General features: G+C 39.4%; 1 protein-coding gene across 5 annotated transcripts in view; it reads right to left on the reverse strand.

The window, feature by feature from the left end:
• ash1 (histone-lysine N-methyltransferase ash1) overlaps positions 1 to 26625 on the reverse strand; it is a 354192-nt gene that overhangs the window by 32345 nt on the left and 295222 nt on the right. For all 5 annotated transcript variants that reach the window (XM_089641307.1, XM_089641301.1, XM_089641315.1 and 2 more), the window contains 7 exons: positions 17902 to 24043; positions 15997 to 16193; positions 13580 to 13718; positions 12627 to 12792; positions 10730 to 10987; positions 7634 to 8032; positions 737 to 1061 (listed from right to left, as the gene is read on the reverse strand). In XM_089641307.1, coding sequence (XP_089497433.1) covers positions 737 to 1061; positions 7634 to 8032; positions 10730 to 10987; positions 12627 to 12792; positions 13580 to 13718; positions 15997 to 16193; positions 17902 to 24043 — 7626 coding nt within the window. The remainder of the gene's footprint in view (positions 1 to 736; positions 1062 to 7633; positions 8033 to 10729; positions 10988 to 12626; positions 12793 to 13579; positions 13719 to 15996; positions 16194 to 17901; positions 24044 to 26625) is intronic.

Genomic DNA, 26625 nt, shown 5'->3' on the forward strand with positions numbered 1-26625 from the left:
TTTGAAGGGTACAACAGGCTTATAGCAAGACACCAATTGAAACAATTATGATTTTTCAAGTGTCAGGTACATTATATTTGACAGTTTTTGCTTACCATAGTTGATTTAATTTTTAATTATTTTTTAAAAGAAAGACATACATTCCTGAGTTACGAATAACCTGACAATATTTGAAAATCTCCTACTACCACCACAGTCAGCTGAACATGTTGCTTGTTTTGTGATGGAGGACTTAGCCAGCCGAGGAATTGAACACACTACGCGTGGGTGAAACCCAAACGCGATGTCAACTCGGCCACCGACCGGTCATGATTAAGCATGATTTTCCTTTGAAGAAGGCAAACTAGTTTATGCTGAAACTAGTTGGCTTTATCGAAGGAAGCAAACACTTTGTGATGTGACTTTATATATTAAATGAAAATATACACTTTGTAAAACACCACTTTTATAAAAGTGGTGTTTTACAAAGTGTATTTTTTCATTTAATATAGTTGGCTTTAACTCAAAAGACAATTTAATTTAATTTCACGGTGATTAAATTGTTCATCATTAGAACTATCCACATAAAATTTTAATATACATTACTTAACGATAATATCATCAGAATGTCAAGATAAAACAATTTTTATAATAAATTAAATTATAAGATTTGATAATGTAGTAAAAGCCAATATCAGAGCCAAAACTTTAACCCTTCTTGATATGTTCTAGTTGAATAAAGAAACAATGTACAAACCTTTAGCATTCACAATCACATTGTACAGTTCCCTGAAGACGTTTGCAAGCCTCGCCTGTCTGCTCAGTTCGGGATTATCTTCGGCTTGCGCCAATCTCCTGGTTTTAATGTTCCTGGGAGTTCGTAATGCATGCAGTCTCGTCAGGAAAACACTTGGGTTGGTGTTGTTACTGTTGCTGTTGCTAGGCCCGTTGCCGTTGGGGCCCAGGATTTGGCCCTGGCCCGCAGGGAGGGGGTTGAAGGTGTTGAGCAGTTGGGACGGCTGGAGAAGGTGCTGGTTTGCTAAAGCCGGGTGGGAAAGTATCTTTTCTCTGACTCGACGGACCTGAAAATGATATCTAAATTAATTTATGCCCAACTATTTAGAAATTATTATCATTTTAACTGTGGGGTTAGGAGGCTCTTTCCATGAAGCTGTCATATTTAAAGATACTATGTCAAGGATATAAAGAACAGAAAAAAATGAAATTGGTTCTTGACTAGACCCATGTTGTAGGAGGGAGGAAACACAAAAGCTGTTGAGGTCAAGGAGTCCGGATGTTCACCAGTGCCAAAGACTGAAAAAAGTGCCAAAGACTAAACAAAATCCAGTGACATCAGTTAACTTTCTGCCAAAATTATTGTCTACATAAGACTGTCATTAAACGGTGCTAAACTATTAATCTAGATATGTCAGAACAAAGAAGAATATAATATAAGAAATATTCTTGAGGGAACGAGGAGCGACGAGACCTTCTTCCCTCGTGGGGCCTTCAGGAAACCAAGGAGGAGTAGACTCCTCCATCGCGGCGCCTACAGGGAACCAAGAAGAAGTGGAGAGGAGAGATGAAACCCTCTTCTCTCGTAGGACCTTTAGGGAACTAAGGAGGAGTGGAGAGGAGAGGTGAGGCCACCTCCGTGAACTCTTCCCTTGTGGGGCCTTCAGGGAAACAAGGGGGATTGGAGAGGAGAGATGAGACCTGGGAAGACACATTGTGGAACCAGAATACATAGCCACATATCCAATGACAACCCTGGTGAACTTTATAAAAGGGACCAGGTGACTGTTAAAGGAATGAGGTAAAATGAAAGATAGCACAATGGGCCTATGGCCTAAGTGCTCACAGGAATTATATGTAAACCGTCTCCGCTCCATAAACAAATAAATAAGAAATCTTCACCACTAACAAAAATATAAATATCCTAGGACCCTAAAAAAAATGAATAAAACTCCTTTTGCATCCAACCTTAGGAAACACTTCCTTGCAACTAAAGTAGTGGATGCATGGAACAATCTTCCACAGCAGAGTTGAATAGTAGTTTTGTTGCTTCTGTAGGAAGGTTTTTTCAGACTGACTGAAGTTTGTGATGTTTTGAATATCCACAAAAATAAACGATAAATAATAAACGAACGTGCTCAAAAAAATTTTTTGTTTAGACAACGACGGAAGATTTATTGACAGACAGGCCTGGAGTAAACAGATTCCCACGGGAAAGGAGAGACCGGAGGGACAGTCGAGTTTTGAACTTGGGTGCATTGACAGCCCCGAGAAATGGATACAAATCAGAAGTGTTGTTTGAAGTTACAGTTAATTATTGAATTCAAATGGTATTAGAGAATATTGCGGAATATTGAATTAAAGTGAAAGATTATTGATCCGGTGTTTGTGTGAAGTGAAAGTGGTTCGACTCAGTGAGAGAACAATTAATAATAATGACAATAATAATAATTGGATAATTTGTAGAGCGCCGTTTTGTAAAAACCCACCTCAGGGGCGCCAGGTGTTGTGCAATCGCGATTGTGTTATAAAGTTGTGTTGATTTAAACGTGATTTCGTATACAGTTCGAACTAGATTGCTTGTCTTAAAAACATGAAAATAATAAAATAATGATTGCGTTTTTAAAACAGAGTGAATGTACTTAAAGGCAGGAAGTGTTTAATCGGGCTAAGTTATTGATTTGGCGAGATGGCATTCTATCCACGGAGACCGAAAACCAGAGAATCAAATAGATTATTAACTGTGGGTTCGAATCCTAACAGATTAGGGAGGTACAATTTTATTTACAGGAATATTTAATTACCCTTTTATAAGCGTAGGGAGGAGGTCGAAAATTAAAGTGATTTAGCTATATAGTGTAACCAGGTAAGCTTCACACTGAGAATGAGAGGTGCCTAACTGGGTGAGTTTTTTATATTATTTATTAAATTTCAGAGGACCTTTTTAAAAGACGGATACAACCGAGGTACAGGAACTAAGTTTACGACACCTGCCGCCCAAATAATGTTATCATTAACAGGGATGTGCTAGGCGAACCGTCAATCAGCTGTGAGCGAGAGACGAGTCAACGACCTTTTCATATATAGGACAAGGCGCGGTGTACAGTCAGTCAAAGGGGAAGTTTTGCTAGCGTATGCCGTCCCAAATTGAAAGCGATCGGATGCAACCAGACGGAACAAAATGAAAACTTTTCTTCTGTTATTTGAATTTCTAATTTAATACTTTTCATCTATTGTTTGACTTTCTAAGTTACGAATTGGGATGCACAAAAACAAATCTAAAGTCAAAAGTGGGAGATGGTAATCTCCGAAATAAAACTACCAACCGAACAACTTTTCTCAACAGGTACCTTTCGAGAGGTAGGCAGCCTCTTTAAATTAAATGCAAAAATCAAACCAATTATCCGTTTATACCTACCTGAGAGGATAGGTATTCAGTAGGAGTTACCCATACCTAATACACGAGGATGCTAGTAACCTCATAAAATAATTACTAGAACCGAATATTAAAATACAGACAGTCCTCATCCTAAATTTGGCATTTCGAGTAGACCTTACATATATCTCACATGATAATTGGCTGAATGGGTAGGCACACAACCTATCGTTAAAAAGCGGGCTAAATGTCGACAAGATCGTCGTGTGTTATCTATGTATTGACCTAGAAAGGGATGTAAATCCCCGACGGCGTGGGAGTTACAACGTTTTCTAGAGGTGGCACGTAACTTAGGACCTTGCGTGTCACATTTTCGCGACTAGATTCGTGACAAGGGATGTCATGGTTTTCCCCTTCTACACTCAGTAAAGTAGATTTTCCTGGAGGTGTTTGAGATTGGGGCAATTCTGAAATTGGTGATGAGACCTGGTTTTCTTTATTCTGGCGTGAAGGTTGCCGATTTGGAACAAGGGGAGACCCGGCCGGTTGTGATATCCAGACACGCAGATATCGATCGCCTTGCTCAAATTATCATCCATCAGTTTTGTTTGGTAAGAGGAGGAGTCAATCTTAGCTTGAAAAAATTTCATTTCCTTTCCTCTCCTTCCCCTCCCAAAATATATACATGGATGGCGCCGACAACTAACACCATAAACTTATCGTATGTATATCACATATATAAAATCTAACACTTTATTATATTCACATTACCCTACGATAGGTAGAATCGAGTAGCTAGTGGGGGGGGGAGCAGGCGACTTAGAAGATAAGGTTTATAAAATGGTTTTAAAACACAGCGGTAATGGATTCAACTCACTCTATCTCAAAAGAACCAAGGGATACCACACATACATAAATAACTAGGTTTCTAAACCGAGAAACAAAAAACCAACACAACGTTCGGTGAAGCCTTTTTATACTGAACCGTCACGTGAAATGAGTACGTTCAAGGTCGTACGTCACGTAGACAAACTAGGATGTACACACTTGAAGGGGTGTGTAATAAAGAAAAGACGGCAGGGAGGACCTTCCTACCCCGGATATATATATAACCAAAGCCTTATGGAAAAGTTACCTACGGGACTTAAGGAAAATTATCGTAGAAAGAAGAGAAGGAAAAGTTTGAAGTAAAAAGGGCAGATCATTACAAGTTGTATTAAGGTGCCTGTAAACGATCAAATTTGTTTGTCAAATTTACGTGTTTGTCAAATTATTTGAACGTCTGCGGCCTTGTTTGATGTGCTTGTCAAACAAACTACGTGTTTGACGTGTTTGTCAGAAATTCTGATTGACGGAAAGTTTGAACGATATTTGACAACATGTTTGAACGTTTGCGGGGGTGTTTATCAAACAAACGTCAGTTTCGTGTTGCCATCACTATGGAGAGTGCTGCGTCATCGAATGTTATAAGTGAAAGAGACTTTTTATTACATTTTATATCCATATATCGCGATCTGCCGCAACTGTGGAAAGTAAAATGCAGGGACTATATGGACAAGAATAAAAGAAACATAGGAATAAAAACAATAACGGATTTATTAAAAGTATTTCGCGCCAATATTATGGAAGAAGTTACCATAATCTTCTGGTTCTGTACGTAATATATCCCTAAGCAAATTTTCATGGGTATATTTAGCTCTTAATTTTAGCCATTCTCTAGACGAACACCTTCTTTTTTTCTTTTTAAGACACAGAGCTAATGTCAACGCAAGAAATGCTTTGTCCGCATCCGTCATTTTTAACAACACAAAATATTTCGCTATTCACCCCACTTCAGACCGGATACAATAAACGTCAAAAGACAATTCCCGGCGAAAGCTGTAAATAAATGAACTAATATTTGACAAACTTCATTTGAACGTTTGCGGCCTTGCCAGGCCTTGCTCATCAAACACGTGACGAGCAAACGTTAAATTTGACAAACAAATTTGATCGTTTACAGGCACCTTTAGGTGAAAAAAAAACAGTGGCACTTACAGTCCTATTCATTTGACTTTTCAGCGAAAAGTCCGAATCTAAATTGACACCGAGAAGTTTGACTGTTATTTTAGGAATGATATCGCTGCCGGAAATAGAAATAGATGAATCTTCTATGAAATTTTGAGGTTTGTTTGTGGCCGCCCAGAGAAACTCAGTAGATGGATTCAGCTGTTGGCCTCTCAGAAGCTGGGCGTACTGTACAGGGCCCGAAGATACTTTAATAGTACACAACTGCTGACCCTGTACAAATCGCAAATGCGCCCTACTGTCGAATTTGGCAGCCATCTCTGGTCCGGAGCCCCAAAATACCTGAAAAAAACTCTTGACTCTGTGCAGAAACGGGCGGTCCGTTTGATAGATTCCCCAATCTTAACAAACGGACTGCAATCTTTAGAGCACAGGCGTCAGGTAGGTATGCTGTCCTTGTTCTATCGGTATTACAATGGAAGATGCTCTGAGGAACTAGAGTCATTGATCCCTTCGGCACCGGTGCGTAGTCGGGATACACGCCAAACGCGCGCCCAACATTTGTACACGGTTGACATTTGTCACATGAGAACGGGTCGTTTCTACGATTCGTTCTTAGGTTCAACAGCTCGGTTGTGGAACGAACTGCCGGCCTCTGTGTTTCCTCCCTCTTACAACTTGGGACTCTTCAAGAACCATGTTCACGCCTTCCTCTCCACAAAAAGACCCCCCACACAGCATCCCCAAAGATGACATAGGCCCTGAGGGAAATTATTTTCTTCAGGGCCTCCTGTGTGGAGTTAATATATAAAAAAAAAAAAGCTTCAACTTGTTTGAAGACATCCAATGAGTTATTGCTTCTAGAGATTCTATAATATGAAAGACACAGAATACAGTTTTACGCAGAGTTTTTCGAAATAAGATGTAAACAGAAATTTTCTTCATATTTTGAATGTCAAGTGTGCAAAATTTTACCAAAAAGTATCAAAATTCTGCAAGGGGTGGGAGAAGGGGATAGGGGTGGTTTTTCGAAATCTCATGTAGACAGCGACCTTTATCTTGTTTTAAAGGTGAAGTGTTAATCGCTTTTTAATATTTACACTCGAGACCTCCCTCACACTGAAGGCAGGAAATTTGCTTACGCAGATGACATCGCCGTCACAGCTCAAGCCAGAACCCTTTAAGCAGCAGAAGATATCCTCAATTCTGATCTAAAGGCTATGGAAGAATATTTCCTCAATTGGCGACTAAAGCCAAATGGGTCGAAAACAGTTGCGACAGCTTTCCATCTTAGCAAATCACAAGCGAATGCCAAACTCTGTGTTCAGTTTGATGGAAAAAATATTTACCATGACCCCCACCCCCGCTATTTTTGAGTTACTTAGAACAGGAGCTTAAACTACCGGCAACACATGGAAACAGTGGGTAAAAAAACTAGGACAAGGCTTAACTTGGTTAATAAGCTAGCTGGAACTAGCTGGGGATGTGACGCCAACACGCTGAGAACAGCATCCATTGCCCTGGTTTTCTCAACGGCTGAATACTGTGCTCCAGTATGGGCTAGAAGCGCCCACACTTCCATGGTAGACGTTCAGCTTAATGCCACAATGCGAACCATTAGCGGGACTTTAAAATCTATTCCTCTCCCTTGGCTCCCCGTACTTGCAAACATAACCCCGCTTGAAGTCCCGAAAGCCCTTCTGGGCGGAAGGAGAGAGGCTCCTCCGATTACCTCTCACCCCAGAAGATAGGTGGAAACTTGAGTGGCAAACGACCAACGTGGGTAATGCCCATCTCATACAGGATCCCACCGAGAGACAGCCTGATCCCCCATCAATAGGTTAAGATGCTCCCATAGCCGCTGTGCACACATGATGCACAGATGGGGCCTTAAAGAGTCGGCGATATGTGAATGTGGTGCGGTGCAGACCACCGAACATGTGGTCAACGAATGCCCGCTCCATTCATTCCACGGCGGGATTGATGAGGTCCACATGGCGACGCCTGAGGCCCTAGACTGGCTCGCAGACCTAGATGTCCCCCTCTCACCCCACCACCATACGAAAGAAGAAGAAGAAGGTGAAGTGTGCAAAATTTCATCAATCTCAGAATAAAAGTGTAGATTTTTATAAAAATCAAATCCATGCCGCCCGCCACAGATACTCTTTATTGTATAAATAGATGAAAGAAAAATGTAACAATATTTATGACTACATAAAAAGTGAATATTTAAGTTGGTAAATAAAAATGATGTACCTTATCCAGATTACGATGTAGGAAGCAATGCCTGTCCTTCACCATGGCTTTTTCCCGATTGGTCAACGGCTTCATCTGCGGCTCCTGCCAGAACCTGCCGCTGGAGCTCAGGCTCTGCACTTCTTTCATGAAGGCCATGTCGCTCCGGTGGCTGGCGGCAGCATGCTGCGCGGCGGCCCCGGGGCAGCTGGGCTTGATGGTGGCCTTCACGGCCTTGCGCGGCCGCCCCACCCGGTTGGGTGCCAGCACGGGCGGCTGGCCAGCCACACCGCTTGCACCCACGTTGACAGCGCTGGACACACTACACGAGCGAGAGTGCGTCTTAAGGGGCGGGCGCGTGATGCGCTGGGACTTTCCGCCTATCACGCCACGGCAGTTGTCCGACTCGCATTTGCAAGGCTGGAATTAAACGGGAATTGCATTTAATATAATACATTTTTAACTTCCGATTTATTATAATTTTATGAGCAGGCAGCATTCTGCTGATGAGCTTATGAAATAATATGAAAAAAATTCGGGCTCTCAGTGGTGTAGGATCACCTACTGTCGCAGCATCAAGTCCGCTCTCTGGTGACCTCTCTACTTTTGCAGCTATAATGGAAGAAAATGTCATGCGTGCTGTGAAGTCTTGCCCAAACAAGCAATGTGCCGAAGACCCCATACCTATGTGGCTCTAAAAACAAGGTCTTCCAGATATAGCACTTGTAATAACCGCAAATATCCAGAAGTCACTAGAAAATTCACTAGTACCGGGCACACTTAAAAAATCAATTACTACTCCGATACCAAAAAAACAAAATCTTGATATGTATGTATTAACAATACAGATAATTACAGGCCAATATCAAACCCACTATTAGTATCAAAACTCCTTGAGAAAATCGCAAATGCAAGTAGTTGGTGGGATACTTATATGTGGGATGATTATTAGTGGGATAAACAAAAATCAATCCGCTTTTCGACAGTTTCATTCAAAGGAAACTGTTATTTTATGGGTAATTTCAGATATGATTATTGGGATGGAAGCAGGTAAGTAGGGTTTGGTATCCGTTCTTGATATGAGTGCGGCATTTGACACAATAGATCGAGGTATTTTATTAAATGTGCTTGAAACCGAATTTGGCGTTCGAGGTGAAGTACTCCAATGGATGACATCGTACCTGTCTGGACAAGTAGCCTCGGTAACTTTCAATAAATGTACATCACCTGAGACTCCCATCGAATTTGGAGTTCCCAAGGGCTTTGTCCTGGGTCTTATACTCTTCATTCTCTATATAAATCGTCTTGAACAACTCAAATCAATCAGGAGATGTCTTCTCTCTGATGGACCAAAGTCACTCATAAATTCGTCTCACGTATGGACTATTGTAATAGTTCATACGCCGGCCTACCTTAGAAACAATTCAATAGAATCTAGTTTGTTTTCAATGCTGCGGCGAGAATGATTTTTGGTAAATTGTATTATCGTATAACCCCACTTTTAAGGGATCGCCTTCATTGGCTTCGATGCCCTGAAAGAATACAGTTCAAGATCTGCTTAATGACCTTCAAAGCATTGCAAGGAATGGTGCCAGCCATTATATAAGAACCAGAGATGTGCAAAATGGGTACCAAAAACCATTTGAAATGCAAAATGGAAATGGGTCAAAACTTTTCCATTTGAAAATGCAAAATGCCAAATGGTTTTTAGAAAAGCATTTCAAATGCAGAATGCAAAGTACCTATTTTCAAAATGCATTGAAAATGCAAAATGGTTTCTCAGGTCAAACAATTAAAATAATTATAGAATTTTTTAACAATTTTGTCATTTAATAATGGACATCAATGTAGAACAAACATATTACATGATGGTAAATCCAAAAACACCACGACTACAGATTATGAAACCACAAAAAATTTGCACGGGACTAATGTTGCCAACGTAAAAACATAGAAACTGCTATCTAACATTTAATATTACAGCGTCATGGCCATGTATCACTCAATTGCCAGGGCTCCTACGAGGGAGCAACAAATGTAAATTATCTTTCATAGCGAGGTTGAGGACCGACTGATATTTGGGGCTTATGAAAAAAAGATGAGTGGAGATAGTAGGAAGAATATTGCAAAAAAGCATTTAAAATGGAAAATGCATTGAGAAAAGCATTTAAAATGCAAAATGGAAAATACCCATTTTGCATTTTGCATTTCCATTTGAAATGGATTTATTTGAAATAAAGCACATCTCTGATAAGAACTATGTGTCTGACAAAACTTAAGCGATAGACAGCTTACTCTAAGGTCAGCAGATATAGATCAGCTCTAATCGAACTTTCGGTCAAATCGAGCCGTTTACTGAGATCGCTCTTTTGGTATAATTGGCCCGCTTATTTGGAATAAACTTCCCTTAGATCTTACTAATCTCCAGAATTCGGCTGAATTTAAACGGGCTTTAAAAACCAAGTTATTTAAAAAAATCCTTCCATTCATAAATCTCAACTACTTTTCAATGTTTTATAAAAAGCCATTTTCTCAAGCTTCCAGTAATTGTTTAGTTTCGGTTTCTTCCTTATTGCATTTTTTTATTTTTTATTTCTACTCGGAATGTTCTTATTTCTGAACATAAACTGCCTCCTGTTTTATTTTATATTTTAGTTATAATGTTCTTGTTTTTTTCCTGTGCTATTGTTATTGTTAATTATATGTTCTCTTATCATCGCCTTGTATATATTGAACATTTTTATGCCATGTTAGTTATTATTATTGTACGGTGGTAAGCACATCTCAGATGGTCATGCTTCTTACTCCTTCCATTTTCCATCACTTTGGCATCCCTGCCCTGGCCTACTTCATAACCTCCATCCAATGCAGGCCTTTACTGGAAATCTTTCTTCTGCGGAAGTCAGTATTTAGGCATTCTGAGTACATAACCTAGCTACAGTTACGAGCTACAATTCTGTGAAGAGTAGCAGGGGATCAATGCCAAGCACATCTCAGATCGTCGTGCTTCTCACTCCTTCCCATTTTGTAACTTCTGCCATTCCACTCAATATCACACTTCAGCACGACCCTAAAACCTACCCTTGAGGATACACCAAAATAACAACAAATTATTACCTGTCCTTCAGCCGGATTAAATAACGAGAAGTTATAATCGTATGTCAGTTCTTCCCCGGGCTGGATGTCTCTGAGCGCGAAAAGAGCCATGCGGAACAGGCCGTTGACGGACCACTTCTGCATCTCGCAGTTGGGACGGCACGAGTGGTTCACGAAGCGCCCCTCCCCACCCATCCGGTGACCGTCGATCACCAGACCTCCGTCTAGGTGCAGGCAGTAGTGGTGTGTGTCCTTCACGTAGCGGGATGCCATGCGATCCTAATAACAAGTTACATTTTTTACAGAGTTCAATAATAATTCTGAATAGAGTGATTAATACAATAATTTAATATCAATTGATACATTTATCTCATTATTATATAAAGCTTGGAAAATTCTGCACGGTAAATGCTCATGCTCCTTTTTAATCTCATTTTTATGTACTTCATATTATATTATTATATTTGTTTATTTTGTATTCACATATTTATTGCATTCATCTCTTTCATCAATTACTCATCTTGTTTTCATATATTTATTACATTCACCTAATCTCTTTATAATTGCTTTTGGCATTGTAATCCCGAGCGAACAAAAAAAAAGAGTTTTTTCCCCTTTATAAATAATTGATATTAATCTACAGGTAGAAAACCATATGAACATAATCACTCCTGAAACCATTGATCCCCCAAATTGCGTAGACATACTAAAGCCCTACACAAGATTGAAACTATTTTCAACAAAGTGCCATCTGACTTAAGGTAAAAACCAACCAAACCCCCATTCTTGCACTATACCGGTCACCTAAACAACAAAATGTTTCATCTTTCCTTAATGCATTTAACATGGCCTTATTAAACTGTACTCACCTAATGGTAATTGTTGACATTAACATTGATTTACTTAAGCCTATGTCTACACAAACACTCGATTATATAAATCTCATGACTCAACATGGGCTTGTTTCTCACATTAATGCTCCTACCAGAGTAACTGATACGACTAATTTATGTATTGACCACATATTTCTAACAAAAAATAATGCCGAAGGAACTGTATATCAATCAACCATTACAGACCAATTCTCAATATTAATTGGCCTTATGCCTAAAAAAGCTATCACCAGAACATCATATAATAATATAAAAAATGAAAAGGTTAATTTCGAGGAACTAACTTCTAAAATTAAATTGGAAAATAGGCTCTCTACTATAAATTCCACAGACGTAGACGTTGCTTTTAATAACTTCTCTGAAACCCTCTCACAACATGTTCATGCTGCCACTGATAATCCCCTTGAATAATTAAAAAAAAAATAATAAACTGAAACCATGGATTACAGAGAGCCTGAATTTTTGTATTTAAAAACGGGACAAGCTCCACAAGGGACGGATTCATATTTTTATAGATACCCATAAATTAAATATACCATTCCTGAGAGAATGTCCAGTTATATCCAATTTTTCAATTATGTCCTAAATCCTGTATCTAAATTTCGCTAATAAACAATTAGATAATGTTAATTAAGTGTTAATCTCAAGTGACCTACCAGGTAAGTATTGTACTGTATATTATCTCCATATATAGTTAGTAATAACATAGATCATTGTAGAAATGTATTATAAATTTGTACAGCGCCCCTTGAGGTGATTTTGCACAAAAACGGCGCTATACAAATCACCCAATTATTATTATTATTATTATTCAGCTGCAAAAGAGCAAAATCAAGTGTACGAAATTACTGTAACTATAAAAAATAATATGTTCAGGCCGTTCCATTGAGGTTCAACTATTGCTTGAAATGTGTTCGTACCTCTCTCACTCATACTTCGCATGCCTTTGAGAGACAGGACGAGCTTACTGACCTTCTAAATTATTTTCCGTGAGAACAAAGTGAATGATGACACAATGAACATACCTTAAATTCCTTATCCGACACAACCTCCCCGACGTACTCCAGAATGAAGGTCCCATTGTTGATGGCCATCTTGGTGCGTATGCCCCACCCCTTGTTCTCCGTCATGAACTTATCAAGGGCTGGTGCTCCTTCGTGACGTTGGATCCTCTGGTTCTTACACAGATCCCTAAACAATAAAATATATCATCGTACAATAAGTTATATGTACATATAGCACTCCATTCACATAATTTGATAAGCATCAAGTCAACATTAGCGCCATTTTGAATTTCTGAAATGCAAAAGGTTTATTTATTTTCATTATCTCTTCACACAGGAAGCCCTGAAAATAATTTCCCTCACGGCTTATAAACTTTAGAAAGTCTGTATGGAGTATCTTTTTGAGGAAAGGAAGGAGTGAACCCGGGTCTTGAAGAGACCCATATTGATCCAGGAGGGAGGAAACACAGAGGCCAGCAAATCATTCGACAGCCGGGCTGTTGAACGCTAGAACGAGTCGTAGAAAACGAACAGTTCTTATGTTACAAATGTCAACTGTGTACAAATGTTGGGCGTGTTTCCCAACAGTGCTCCGGTGCCGAAGGGATCAATGAAGCTAGTTCCTTTGGAGCATCTTCTATTGAATTAAAAGTAGAACAAGAACAGCATTCCCACCTGAGGCCTGTTGCTCTAAAGATCGCAGTCCATTTGTTAAGATAAGAGAAGAGGTCCCCTTTAAACGCAGATGCTAGTCCATTTTAAGCTTTTAATAAAACTGTGATTGGTTACTAAGCATATTGGTCACAATTTGATCAAAAGTTGAAACGGACCTAGAATGGTGGATGCCCAGATGGTCATCAAATGTGATGCGAGTTTGAAACACCCCAACTTATATTTATTTAGTTAAGATATATTTTCAATATTACCCTGGTGTAAGAAAACATAGTATTGTGATGTTGGTATGGGCAACTTACATGCAGGGACAAAGCTGCGGTGAACATTCTGCATACACCATTCTGTTGATGCAGTCATCCTGGCACTCTGTAGATGGTTTACAGTTGCAGGCTTGACTCTCGCACCCGTCTGGAGTTGGTTTGACATCGAAGTATACGTCTGTAAGTAAATTGTTTAAAAAAAATAAAAGATCAATGATAGACTTTTTATGTTCCAAAACGCTATTTCACGACTCACCCAAATTTCGTTCGCAGTTCGAGAACAGTATAACATTTAAAGTGTAACAAACGTGTGAGACTCGGCTCGGTGTTAAGATTTTTATTTTTTTATTTATTTAATATTTGTATGTTTTTTACAATAAATATACAATTTTACATATTACATATACAGTGTTATAAAGGTAAATAATAATAGCTTTTCCTCACCATAAAGAGACGAGGCTCTTGTGTTTGGTGAGTGAATCCTAGCTCAATTATATGGAATCATGTAAGTAAGTAAATAATATATTTGCAAAACCAAAGGGATAAGTAAGAAATAGGCAAGATTTATCAATAATTAATATTTCCTAATAATAATTATTATTTCCTTCAAGATTTGAAGGAAATAATAATAAGAGTAAGATATGGACTTTTATAGTAGTTTTAGGTAATTTTTTAATTTTATTTTAAATTCCTGAATATCTTCAATATTTATAGATTCCCGTTAACGTTTGTCCAAAATGGTTCATTAATAATTATCGGCTTCTTGAAGATGTAAAATTATGCTGTGTGTGTATTTAAAACATTGTTTCACGTGTTGAGAATGTGTGATGTGAACATGAGTTAGTTCTGTGTGTCAGTTTACCTCTAGGAACACACTGTACTGTGTTTCAAGCTGAGATGGAAGCCATCTTGGCCTGCGCACAGGAGCATAAGCATATGTTCTGATAGCCAAGCAGCCCTAATGGCACTGGGAAGTAACCGATGCGACTCCAGACTGGTGATGGAATGCAGGACTGTTCTTACAGAACTCGCTACCATCAATAAAATAACCCTAATCTGGGTACCAGGACATAAAGGTATTGAGGGCAACGAGCAGGCTGACGAACTAGTAAGGAAAGTGGCGAAAGCACCACTTGTAGGATCCGAGCCGGCCGTAGGAGTAGCAGCTTGCCAAACAAAATTACATATTGATAGGTGGGTCAAATTCTAGCACCGCAAAGAATGGGAGAGGGCACCTGGAATGAGACAATCCAAAGTACTCATAAAAGGACCAGACCCTAGACGAACCAAGAAACTACTCGATATGGACAGAAACTCACTGAGGGAACTGGTAGGACTACTAACGGGACACTGCCATCTCAGGAGACATATGCAGATATTGGGAGTAGAACACACCAATAGATGCAGGAAATGTGAAGAGGATGAAGAGACTCCAATTCACCTATGGTGCCAATGTCCTGCCCTGGTGGGAACTAGGCTCAGATACCTGGAGAGACATACAGTAGAACCAAAAGACATAGCCACATACCCAATGACAACCCTGGTAAACTTTATTAAAGGGACTGGGTTGTTGTTAAAGGATTGAGGTAAAATGGGAGATAGCACAAAGGGGCTATGGCCTAAGTGCTCACAGGAACTATGTGTAAACCGTCTCCGCTTTATAAAAAAAAAAATATAGTTCTTTGTGAACCTCTACTCGTTTGTGAACTACATAACTTTGGGTTTTTGATCTAAGGTTGCTTACCTGGTCTCAATTGGAATTTTGTATTAACCCTTTGCACTCTAAAGATTTTTGGTATGCGCATACCGCCAAATCGAAGCATTTTTTAAGAAAATAAATCATTTGAGTTGAAATACAAAAAATTATAAAAAAAAAAATTTTGTTTCATTTTTTTGTTTTTTGTTTTAGTAAAACAGGTACCTATGTAAGATATAAAATGAACACAACAATTGATTATTTGAAGTTTTCACTGTATGATATTTTACTAACAATCCCCAATGTGAAGTCCAGGTTTACTTTCGCAGGTTTGGCAATACAATTGTGTTTCTTTTCTTCCACCCCGATCTTTTTCTATTGGAACATACTATCCAGCCCTGTATGTAGGGAGAGCAGCAGAGCGTCCTCCAAATCGAGTACCTCCTCGATAATTTAATTGATCGACCAATAATTTGCTTGCTCTAACAGAGGACAACCGACTACTGACAGCGAAATCAATACGGCGAATGAAATTAACGAAGCGCGTCTACATACACCAACTTGTCACGGCAATCACCAACTTACTAACTACACACTCGAGTTTTGAGGGTTAAGTTACCCTGTGCTCGCAATCTATTATATTTTATCATACAAAAAAATAAACCGAGATAAAAATAAAGATTGGATTATTTGTATAACGCCGTTTTTGTGATAAAATCACCTCAAGGGTGCAAAAGAGATGTGATGCAAATTGACGTACTTGTCCTGATCTTTCTGTAGTTCCACGAGGGCACGGGCTGGTTGTATTGATGCTGCCACCAGATGTCATATGGCAGGGTGAAGGGGATCCTCCTCTGCCTAACCCAGCGCTCGCAGTAGGGAGGGGGCGGCAATATTCCCTTGGGAAAATCCCAAGCGTTGTAAGAGGTCTTGGCTTTGTGGTCCACGGGCTTGGGGCTGCAAATAGAAATTCAAGATGATGAGAAAATCAGATAAAAGTTTAAAATATTCAATTTTATTGGAATAACTTTTGAAGGTTATAACCATAAATGTAATATATCATTGAAGAAGAAGTTAATACTAATAAATCTAAACGACAGATGAAACAGAACAAGACACAGAAAAACAAAAAGGTAACGGTCACAACTGGGAATCGAACCTAGGATCTCTGTCTTGCCGAGACAACGCCTCAACTAACAAGCTATGGGGACCTGATTGTTTTATGTAATTTTTGTCAATCTCATATTTCAAATTCAGAATGAACATTATTATCTAATTTCTCCCATATTTTTGGCTGCTATTTCTGTTTCATATTTTATTTAGATGTACAGTCGAACTTGGTTATCACGGCAATAGCGAATTCACGGCTATAATGAGCAATTACAAAACCATACTTTAGTTCAGTCTTATCTTCATATAAATGTTGGCTGTTATAACGAGGTCGATTCACTGATATATCTGTATACATTCACTGTATACCGAATAAAAAATTTAGTCAACACAATTTCTGAATACTTCAATGGGTCGTTGGGTCTGAAAAAAAAAACGAATACATAATTGGGAATTATTCTCAAAGTAGTAAAAAAAAGGCAGTATAGCGGGCGGTTAGCTGCCCGGCGCACAACGGCGGCTGGCGGGAATTTTCTTTCCCGTTAGGGACGAATTCATATTTTTATGACACTCCCTGTGTAAGATTGTTGGCAATGTGAAACATTGCTATCCATCGGGCTTTGCAAATTTGTTCCCTGTTTATGTCTTCTTTTTTATTATAACTCAACGTCAATTTTGTTTTAAAAACCAATAAATATGTTTATGAAGGTACCTAGTTACGAGTACCTGCATCCCAGCAGTACAAATTTTCCAGCAGAGGGTCTGCTATGCCTATTTTTCAAACAGGCCGCGACCTAAAAGTGGTTTTTTGTTTTTTCGTTGAGTGTGAGCGGGTTGACAGCGAAATTCAAGAGTTAAGGTTTCTGTTGGTTTTTTGAAATTCGTATTATGCAAACCGGTTCATAAAATTTAGTCGATTTAGGAAATGCAGTGTAAATTAACCAACACTCTTTAAAAAATATTCTCAGCCAGAGTTTTCAAAAATTACCCCAAAAATTTAGATTTTTCTCTATAGCCAAGAATTGACATGCGGGCCGCAAGAATGGGGCTGCGTGACAAGTAAAATTTTACAGTCGAACGCCAAAACAATCCCGCAAGCTAGTTATGTATGACAAGTGTGACTTTACAAGGGTTAGGTACAGTACAAGGTGATAATGTGATATGTAATAAGATTTAACAATTTAGAGATAATTTTTTTGGAAGCCTTGAACCAGGTGATGATACTTATAATGCGTTGATTGTTTTGAAGAGGAAATTGAAAAGCATGATAGTGAAATCTTTAAAACAATCATTGATAATAAATTTGAGTAATAAAAGTGTATTTTTCTAATTTATTTTTTTTATAAGTAATACTTATTCGTATTTTGAAAATATAGGTACTGTGCATTTGCAAATACATTGATAGTAGAGGTAGGTAGGTAGGTACATACGACTATTAGGGACATGATGAATAATGGCTATAAGGAGCAAATATAGTCGGTCCCCTCGTGCTCGTTATAACCAAGTTTGACTGTATTAGTGTTATCTTCATCTAAATTAAACACATTGTACTTACTCATTGTCTTTGTAGTAGTCGGAGAAGAGTCCAGCGACCAGATATTTTTTCTTCATCTTCTGGTTACGCTTGTTGGAGCCCTTCTCTCGCTCGCTCCTGTATCCCCGCTCTACACTGCTGGCTGGACTGTCGTCCCTCGAGGACACGATGCGCTTCTTGCTGATGATATTCTTGGAGAAGACATCTATGCTCTTTTCAAAGTCAATCTCCTTCTCTTGAATGGGAAGTGGGTCGTTTTCCAGACAGTTTTCTTGCATGTTCTTGATTGTTTCAACAGAAGTGTCTCTTGATTTAGGCGAGCGTTTGATTGTTTTGACTGTTTCTAAAGAACTGTCACGAGAACTGGGTGTCATGTCTCTCAATCTCTTGATGGTGTTACAGCTTCTTGACTTTCTTCTGTTTTCTATCCTTGGCACACTTTCAACTGCTGAATCCACTTGATCTTCTGTGGTGTCTTTGGGGTTTTTATCAACCCTGTTAGTTTTGGGTGGTTCAGGTTCCGATGGAACTTTTTCAGGTGCTTTAAGTTTTTTACCCTTGGACTTGGACATTACTAGAGGTAAATCGTCAGCATCAATAACACTACTAGTACTCGGTATCTCGTTACTTCTTGTACTCCGTTTGTCTGACACTAGATTGCTTTTGGTTTTTAGTAGTTTATTAGTTGGTAACCTCTTCGAAGTTGAAACACTTTCCAAACTATCACATGGAGAGGCTTCCCTGATTTTTCTTTTCAGTCTATCGCTCTTCACTTCGAGTCTGCTGTTTGGTCTTTCCGACTTGAAATTGAGTAAACTCAGTGGAATACTATCTTCAGGGTCATTCAATAATGTACTGGATGAAAGTGGTGGTATGCTATCTGTTTCACTGAGAATCTCCCATTTTGCAACTGAATCGAGCTCTGTGTTAGACAATGGGCTGTTCTTGGGAGTTGTGTTCAATTCTGCAACACTGATGATGCTCGGTTCGGCATGATTTGGAGTAGTCGATTTGCTGACAAAAGAAATGTTATTATTTTCGATGGCCACTTTGCCTTGCAGGCGTTCCAGAGCGATGACTGATACTCTTCCTTGCTTTGGACAGTCATCTTTGTTCAGAAGGACTTTCAACTCACCGTGTTTCTTTCTGGTTGTTCTCTCTAGGAAGCTGTTAGTGGCCTCTCCAACTTTGGGCACTCTATCAAAGGCTGAACTTGGTTTAACATTTTCTGCAGCAGATTCTGTACATGTATCGGTGGTGATAGTTTCATCGCTGACAGATGTTGATACGATAAGCTTCTTGCGCTTCTTCTTGATGCTAGGGAAGCCGGTTCTGTTGATTGTTTTCTTACGCTTTGCTCTTTTCTTCAGAGGCATGGATGAATCAGCAAGCTTGCTTGATGAAACATTCTCCACATTTTTAACAACCACATTCTCGATTTCTGACACAACCTTCGCGGGCTCTGGTTTTGACACCTCAGCCAGTTTTTCAGCCTGAACTTTAGTTTGCAACAATCTCGGTGTAAGCTTGAGTTTGCTCTCTTTCAGTATGTTTGATGCCACTTTCTTCTTTTTATGGTCTACTTGATTTATAGTACTCTCAGTTGACTTAACCTCCGATTCACTTGAGTGGTTTCTCTTAGAATGTCTTAAATTGTGACCGCTTTCTAGAATTTTGTCAGATATAACTGCCGCAATAGACTCAATCTTCCTGGATTTGTTGTTGCTTTCAGAAGATACAATGTGAGGTGAAAGAGACAAAGACGGTATTAGTTTTTCCCCTTCCAAATGCAGCTTTGTGACTTTCCCTGTAGTTTTATTGTCAGACTGTTTGGCAAACTTCCCTCCCTTCAGGGAGTTCTCCAAAGACATGTGATTGAGAGAAATAGAAGACTTTGGGATCTGGAGTTCTATGTCAACCGAAGGCTCAAATATTCCCGTTGGTTTATCAATATTCACAACCACTGTTTCTTCAATGAGAATATCAGTTCCTTTAGGTAACTTCTTTGCTTCAGCTGGGAGCTTCAGTTTAGAAATTGGAGACTTGATTACAGTTGCTCTAGTACTTATGGAGCTCAAGCTATCTTTATAATATTTTTGTCCATCTGAACATTTTTCATTTGAGTCGCTAGAGCTGTTACCAGATTTGGCCCTTTCCATGATTCGAGATTCTATAGATTTTCGCAAATTATTACTCATCAATGTATCTAAAACTTTAGTAGCATGGCTGGTGGGATTGATCTTCGAAACCAAATTGCTTGTCAAGCCTTCTAGTCTGTTTTTCTTTCGAGTAATTATTTCAGACTTCTGAGGTGCAACAATGATCTTACTAGCAGTTCTGGAAGAGGTTTTCTGAGATTCGGGTGAGACATGGTCGCTTTTGGAATCATCGCTGACATGGAGGGCATTTACCTCAAGGTGCTTTGCGCTAGAGACATCGGAAAGTTTCAGAGATTCAGAATGATTCTTATCTATCAAGAGAGCTTTGTCTTCTGAGAGTTTCTTAGAAAGACTCTGTACAACCAAATCAAGACTGGAATTGGCCAACCTGTCGGCTTCCAATCGGTGCCGTTTCTTTGGTGTAACCACCGGAGCATTTCTGGTGCTGACTGAATTAGAGCTAGGCGGAGTTACTGTTGTCAAATTACTTACACTTGATTTGGGTACTAACTGTTTGATAAGATCTTGTTTCAAATCCTTGCTGACTATTTCACTTTCTTTAGTTTTAGGTAAACACTTTTCCAAATCATGAACCATTCTATTGACAGCTTTCAATTTCTCAGAAGTTTCATAAATCTTCTTGGATAACTCCGAATGTTCTCCTGTGGGTTTTTTGATATTCAAATCATCATCAGTGCCAACAGAAGAAGGTGATATTTGTCTGCTATTGCAGCTCTCAGCAAGATCATCAATGTCCAACCTCAATGGACTATTAGTTCCTTTACCAGAGTCGGTGACAAGCAATAAGTCCTTTTTGGATTTATCCATTGCACTGGCTGACTTTGCACCAGACTTAGGTACTACATTTAGTTTATCTTTAACACTTTCATCTTTCAGCTCTCCGGGACAGTTGGTTTCTGTACAAAGGAAGGCATCGCCATTTTTAGAGTTTTCTGTTTTTAAACTCTCCACGAACTCGGTAGCTACTAAGCTGAGACTGAGGGTGTTATTTGTTGAAGAATTTATATGATAATGCCTTTTCTTCAAAGGGAGTTTGTGTTCATTAGCACTGGTGTCTTTATCTTTGCTTCCTTTGGTTTGAGATTCTTGCAGCTGTTTTTTATGGCGTCGTTTTGATGTTGGAGTAAGAACTTCAGGATTTTCCAGACCCTTCCGCTTCTTCGATGTACGTTTGACACACTTCAATATATTTTCGGGTACAACTTTATCTCCAGAATTTTTCATTGATTGAGATGAAATTATTTTGGGAGCTGAGTGGCTCAGTTTCACAAAGTGACAGATGAGACCCTCCATTTCTTGGCAGAATTTAGGATCCACCACGGCAGCTAAGGCCTTGTTGCAAGCTTCTCTGCTCCGTGATGCTGACCTGGACCTTCTCTGTTTCTTCATCTTCTTTAACTTGTGTCTGTGATGTCTGGAATCCACACTACTTCTGCTGGACATTCTTGACAACCTCCCACTTGATTTCATAATTTGTGATTTAGCAGGAGAAAGGGCTAAGGGATTTTTTTGTTTCTTCCAATGCGATGACATTTTCTTTTGAGGCTTTTTGAGATTTAAAAATATATTTTTCGATAGGGTTTTGTTCGGAACATAAGCGCTTTGAGATTTTTGAAATAGATCGATAATAGGTACAGGTGACTTTTCTTTTTTGAAAACTGGGTAGACATTTTCTAATGATTTTTGGGACTTCTTCCCCTTTGGAGAAACATTCCGACATGATTGTTTTAAGGTGTTATTATTACTGGATATATCACGTCCAATTGTTGATAAAGAGGTTGACTTAAATAGCCCATCAGTTCTGGTGGTAGATATCGGAGGGCAGGCAAACTTGTGCGTAAATGAAGAAAACGGCGAACCAAAGTACTGTTTGTTGGTTTTAGTGAATCCAAGTCTGTTATTGGAACTGAGCAGATTATAGTTGAATAGGTTGGGTAACCGTGATGGAGGGTTGCTAAACACCGGAGCCGGAGCAAACAGATCAATGTTACTCTGTGGTGGAAAGATCACAGGGTTCAATCGGCTGGTAGTACCCAAGGTCAGTTTAGAAGCGGTGAGAGTAGATTCCCTGCTACTGCTAAATTTAGAAGGCAAGTGCGCTGCCTGAATATGACTTTCAGAATCAGAATCACTCGTACTATGTCCAAGGGTCAAACAACTGAATGTCTTATTAGCAAGAAGCAAAATTTCTTGATCAGACACAAAATATTTCTGATTCTTGTAATAACTTCTGTCTCTCACTGATCTTGACTTTTTCAACTTCCTCATCTTTCTTCTCAAGTTCCGCACACTGTGGTCACTTTTGTATCCAGATTTGTCACTCTTGTATCCAGATTTATGGTCACTTTTGTAACCAGACTTGCAGCAGTGATCAGTTTTGTATCCGGATTTGAATCCATAATCACTTTTATATCCAGACTCGATGAGTCGGCTGCAACTTTTGTAGCTTTTGACTTCATGCTCACTTTTGTACCCGGAAAGGATGTCCCTATATTTGCGATTGAGATCTATTTCTCTCCAAGTCGGGTCGAGCGGTTCGTCAGCTTGAGTTTCATGATCACTGTGATTATCTCTCCAGTTGTCCAGTTTGTTGAGACTCTTCCCACTCTTTTTGGGTATGGCTGCCAATTTGTTCAAGTCTTTTCTCTTGGCATACACTTCAGAGAGCACACTTCTATTGGGCCGAACGTCTTCATCACTGTCTCCAGAGTCCGGGGCTGGTTTGTTTTTAGGCGGTCGTCCAGGACCTTTCTTGACGGCATTGGTTTTATTCTGAGGTGGTCTTCCAACTTTTCTTCTAGGAGGGTACAACACTCTATCGGTTGCGTATAACATTCTATCTAATGCGGCAATATCTAATTTGTTTACATTCTTTTTTCTATCTGTTTTTGAGCCATCTGGTTTAGGGATGGGGGATGAGTTTTCGATCTTTGGACATTTCCTGTCAATGTGGTCTGTTATATTTTTTCTTCTGACACTAGCTTCACTGGAAAGTGACCGATCTCTATTATTATTTATTCTGCTTTTTGACTTAGACCGACTACCTCTCTTTTCGATAGGACTACTTTTGATGGGTGATTTACTTTTGTTTGCTTTATGGGAGCTTTCATCAGAATCCACTCTTCTTGGGGGGGAGTGAGCGGGTGAATTATGATTTGATAATATTCCAGAATCCGGAGAAACATTTGGAGGGTCATTATCATGGCAAAATTCATTAACAACCATATTATTAACATCGTTCAGCTCATTTAGTCCCATCTTCTGTTCGGCCGTGTTGCACTCTTCTTTAACTTTCCTTGGCCTTCCGCGTTTCCGCTTGACATCCAAAAAAACATTTTTACATTCAGCTTCCCGAGATTCATTAAAATTTGTACTATTTATATCAGCCTTTGGTCCAACACTAACAAAACAAGATGTATTTAAGATATCAACCTGAGCACTTCCCACATTGCTGGATTCAATCCCGGCGCTGGAGCTTGCAATATCTAACGCCATGAAGTCACCATTATCCACACAATCATCTAAACACGGTGGATTAGGGATTTTTAACAAACCGTCCGACACTGAAGTAATTTCTTCCAGATCTTTATTGATTTGTGAAAGTTCCTCAGTTTGCTGTGGGCTCAGGTGTTGATTGTCCATAACCAGACTATCTGGCGATAAGAAGTTCGGGGTTATCTGACTTCCAGTGGGGCAGGCGAGGACATCCCCAAGTCCAGCCTTTTCGATGGAAGAACCGATGGAGTGGTTGTTGCTCGGTGATCCGAGTTGCCCCATGGCTGTAGGAATGGAGTTGGTGTGACTGAGGAGTTGTGTTTGAGCCACAAACTGCTGCAGGAGACTGGAGGCGTAGTGGGGGGCCGCCGGACTGGAGGGGTGGTGGGAGGGACTCTCAGCATCTGAACTGGAGCTGTCTGCAGTGGCCCTCTGGATGGCAGCACTGACCAACTGGGGAGGAAGCTCCATCTCACTGCTGGATCCATCTACAAAAACAAATCATTCTTAAAAATAAATTCTACCACATATATATTTATTTATTAACGCCCTTTTTCGGGGCTTTTACATGAGAATATTAGGAAATATAGATTATTTATTGTACATAACTGAATTGCTTCATTAACAACATTTTACATTTGTTTAAAGATAAATTGAAGATGTCCACTGACTTGATATAATTGTTTCCCTCCATTAGTATTCTGAGTAAAGAGGAATACATATGGTAGTTAGTCTCAGAATTTCTGCACTGAAATAAACCCTGACTTCTAGTATTATGTTGTGGAATCTGAGAAATTATTAATTCTAGAAGTACCGGACTATCAACTAAATCATTTAGAATTTTATATAGAAATACCAAGTCAGTGAAAATTCTTCTGTCTGACAATTTGAGCATATTCATATAATTTAACACTGTTGTAGTTCAACATAATTGCTGAAATACCCATTTTTAAGTTTATAAAACGTTAGGTGGAAAACTTAAATATGAAAAAATTTTTTTTTTCGAAATTCGAATTGGAATACTAGGTAAAAGTTGCTTTATGTAATTGCAAATAACATTTCTCAATTCGGAAGTTCCAGCTCGACAGCTTGAGTTCCCGCCATAGACTTGTAATTTTATTTTTTAAGTTTTTATAGACGTTTTGTATTGAACACCTTATAAAAAAAATAATAAGTAAATGTAGTATATTATGCATTAAATGATAAAATAAAAGTAGATTTTAATTAATAAAATCATTTATTTCAAAAGTAAACACAGGTTCAGAAAGTTATGTTGGTATGAATAACATCATTTTTTATTGCAAAAATCCACTATCGGCTCAAACGTTGGCATGAGTTTTCGAGATGCTAATTTAGATTTTATGAATCCCTCTCGTCTTGCCTTGTCGCATACACTAAGAGCTGCTTCTGTTATAACTTTTACAACATCAGTATTGGGGGTTCGTATATATTTTGTTGCCAGTCAATCATATCTATGTAAGAAAATGCATTTAAGTCCACTTTTGGCACCTCAAACATGCGCAAACAGAATTTTTATTAACTTGACGAGCATTTAAATTTGATATTACAATCAAGGGTCGGTGACGCGGTCGTAATGAATCTTATAAATACGCCGCAAAAACCGGTCCCAGCACTTATTCGTTTCAAGCCTTGGACCGAGCAACACCTACCGCTGCCCGCTCTGTCCATACTCGCTTCGCTACCTGGGAACTAACTCGCTGTGTTTGATTTCAACCCGGTCCCCCCCCCCCCCCCGCTCCACTTCCGCTGCCTACTGAACCAGCCTGCCAGCCAGCCCCGGAGAGCCTTACCGACTGAGCCTTCTTGCCAGCCAGTCTCAAAGAGGGGATCTGCTGTTGCCTACTGAGCCGGCCTGCTCACTGGCCCCAATGTCGCAGAGCCGTTACCGACTGAGCCTGGACGGATACAAGAAGTTTTACCCGCAGTAAAAACCAATCGTCTTTATAAAGGCGTTCTTTTAAAAATGCAAATTACAAATGTCGAATATATCGTCTTTCTCAAGACGCATCTGTTATGCAAAACATATTACAAGAATCGATATTCCCTGCATTTTTATGGTATTTTAAACTATGTAACGATTCAAATGAAATACCTCAAGTGCTTTATTTGAATCGTTGCAAATAACAAAGGTAAATGTGTGCCGGTGCTTATATTTTACAGTTTTTTCTTGTGCAAGCGAACACGTCCCGTACAACAACTGCTCGGGCCAGTTATAATTGTTGCATATAGTATTTGGTTCGGTTGTGTTTAAATTACCGCGCCGCAAGGTACAACCGATCTACCGCTTTCCGCATAACCTATCTTGAGTTTTTACACCACCGCGCCGCGCTGGAAACAGCAAATGTTATACCGCAAAAGATCGCCGTGACGAAGTGCATAAAAATAGCAATCTCTAACGCATTGACCATTTCGCAAAACCCAATATCACCATTCCCTTTCCTGACCTCTCTTCCAATACTAACAATTACCCTACCGGTGATTACCGCAGAGCAAAGTGGAAGGTGCCGACAGCTTGGAGATATTGGTAAGTCAAATCAAACAAATTCACAAAATATCGCAATTACAGTCCATTCACGCCGCAACAACAACTATTCCAAATAATAATTTTTTTTTTAAATTTTGTTCCGCACTATTGTACATGTATATTATAATGTGGGTTCCAGACAGGAGAATTGTACTCAAGTTGCCTTCTTACATAGGCCAAATATAACAATTTAATACACTTTATATTGTTAAAATTTCTGGTTAGCCTAGTTATAAATCCCAACATTTTTAAGCCATTTTTTTTTTTTTTTGTGACACCTCACAAGAGTGTCCCTGCCTGTGCAGTGTACAGACAGGGGAACTATGTCACCACCCGGTTGGGCGGCATTGTGAGGCGGAATAAGGTAGGGGCTGCAGGAAGGGATTTGTTAATGCGGGCCTTCAAGAGGCTCGGATTATAGGAGGGAGGAAAAACAGATGCCGGTAGCTCGTTCCACATACGAGCCGACTTACACAACGAGTCGTAAAAACGGCCCGTTCTCATGAAGCCAACGTCAACCGTGAA

This window comes from Hesperophylax consimilis, chromosome 2, assembly GCF_061612785.1.
Source record: "Hesperophylax consimilis isolate HC1 chromosome 2, BYU_Hcon_1.0, whole genome shotgun sequence".
Lineage (NCBI taxonomy): Eukaryota > Metazoa > Arthropoda > Insecta > Trichoptera > Limnephilidae > Hesperophylax > Hesperophylax consimilis.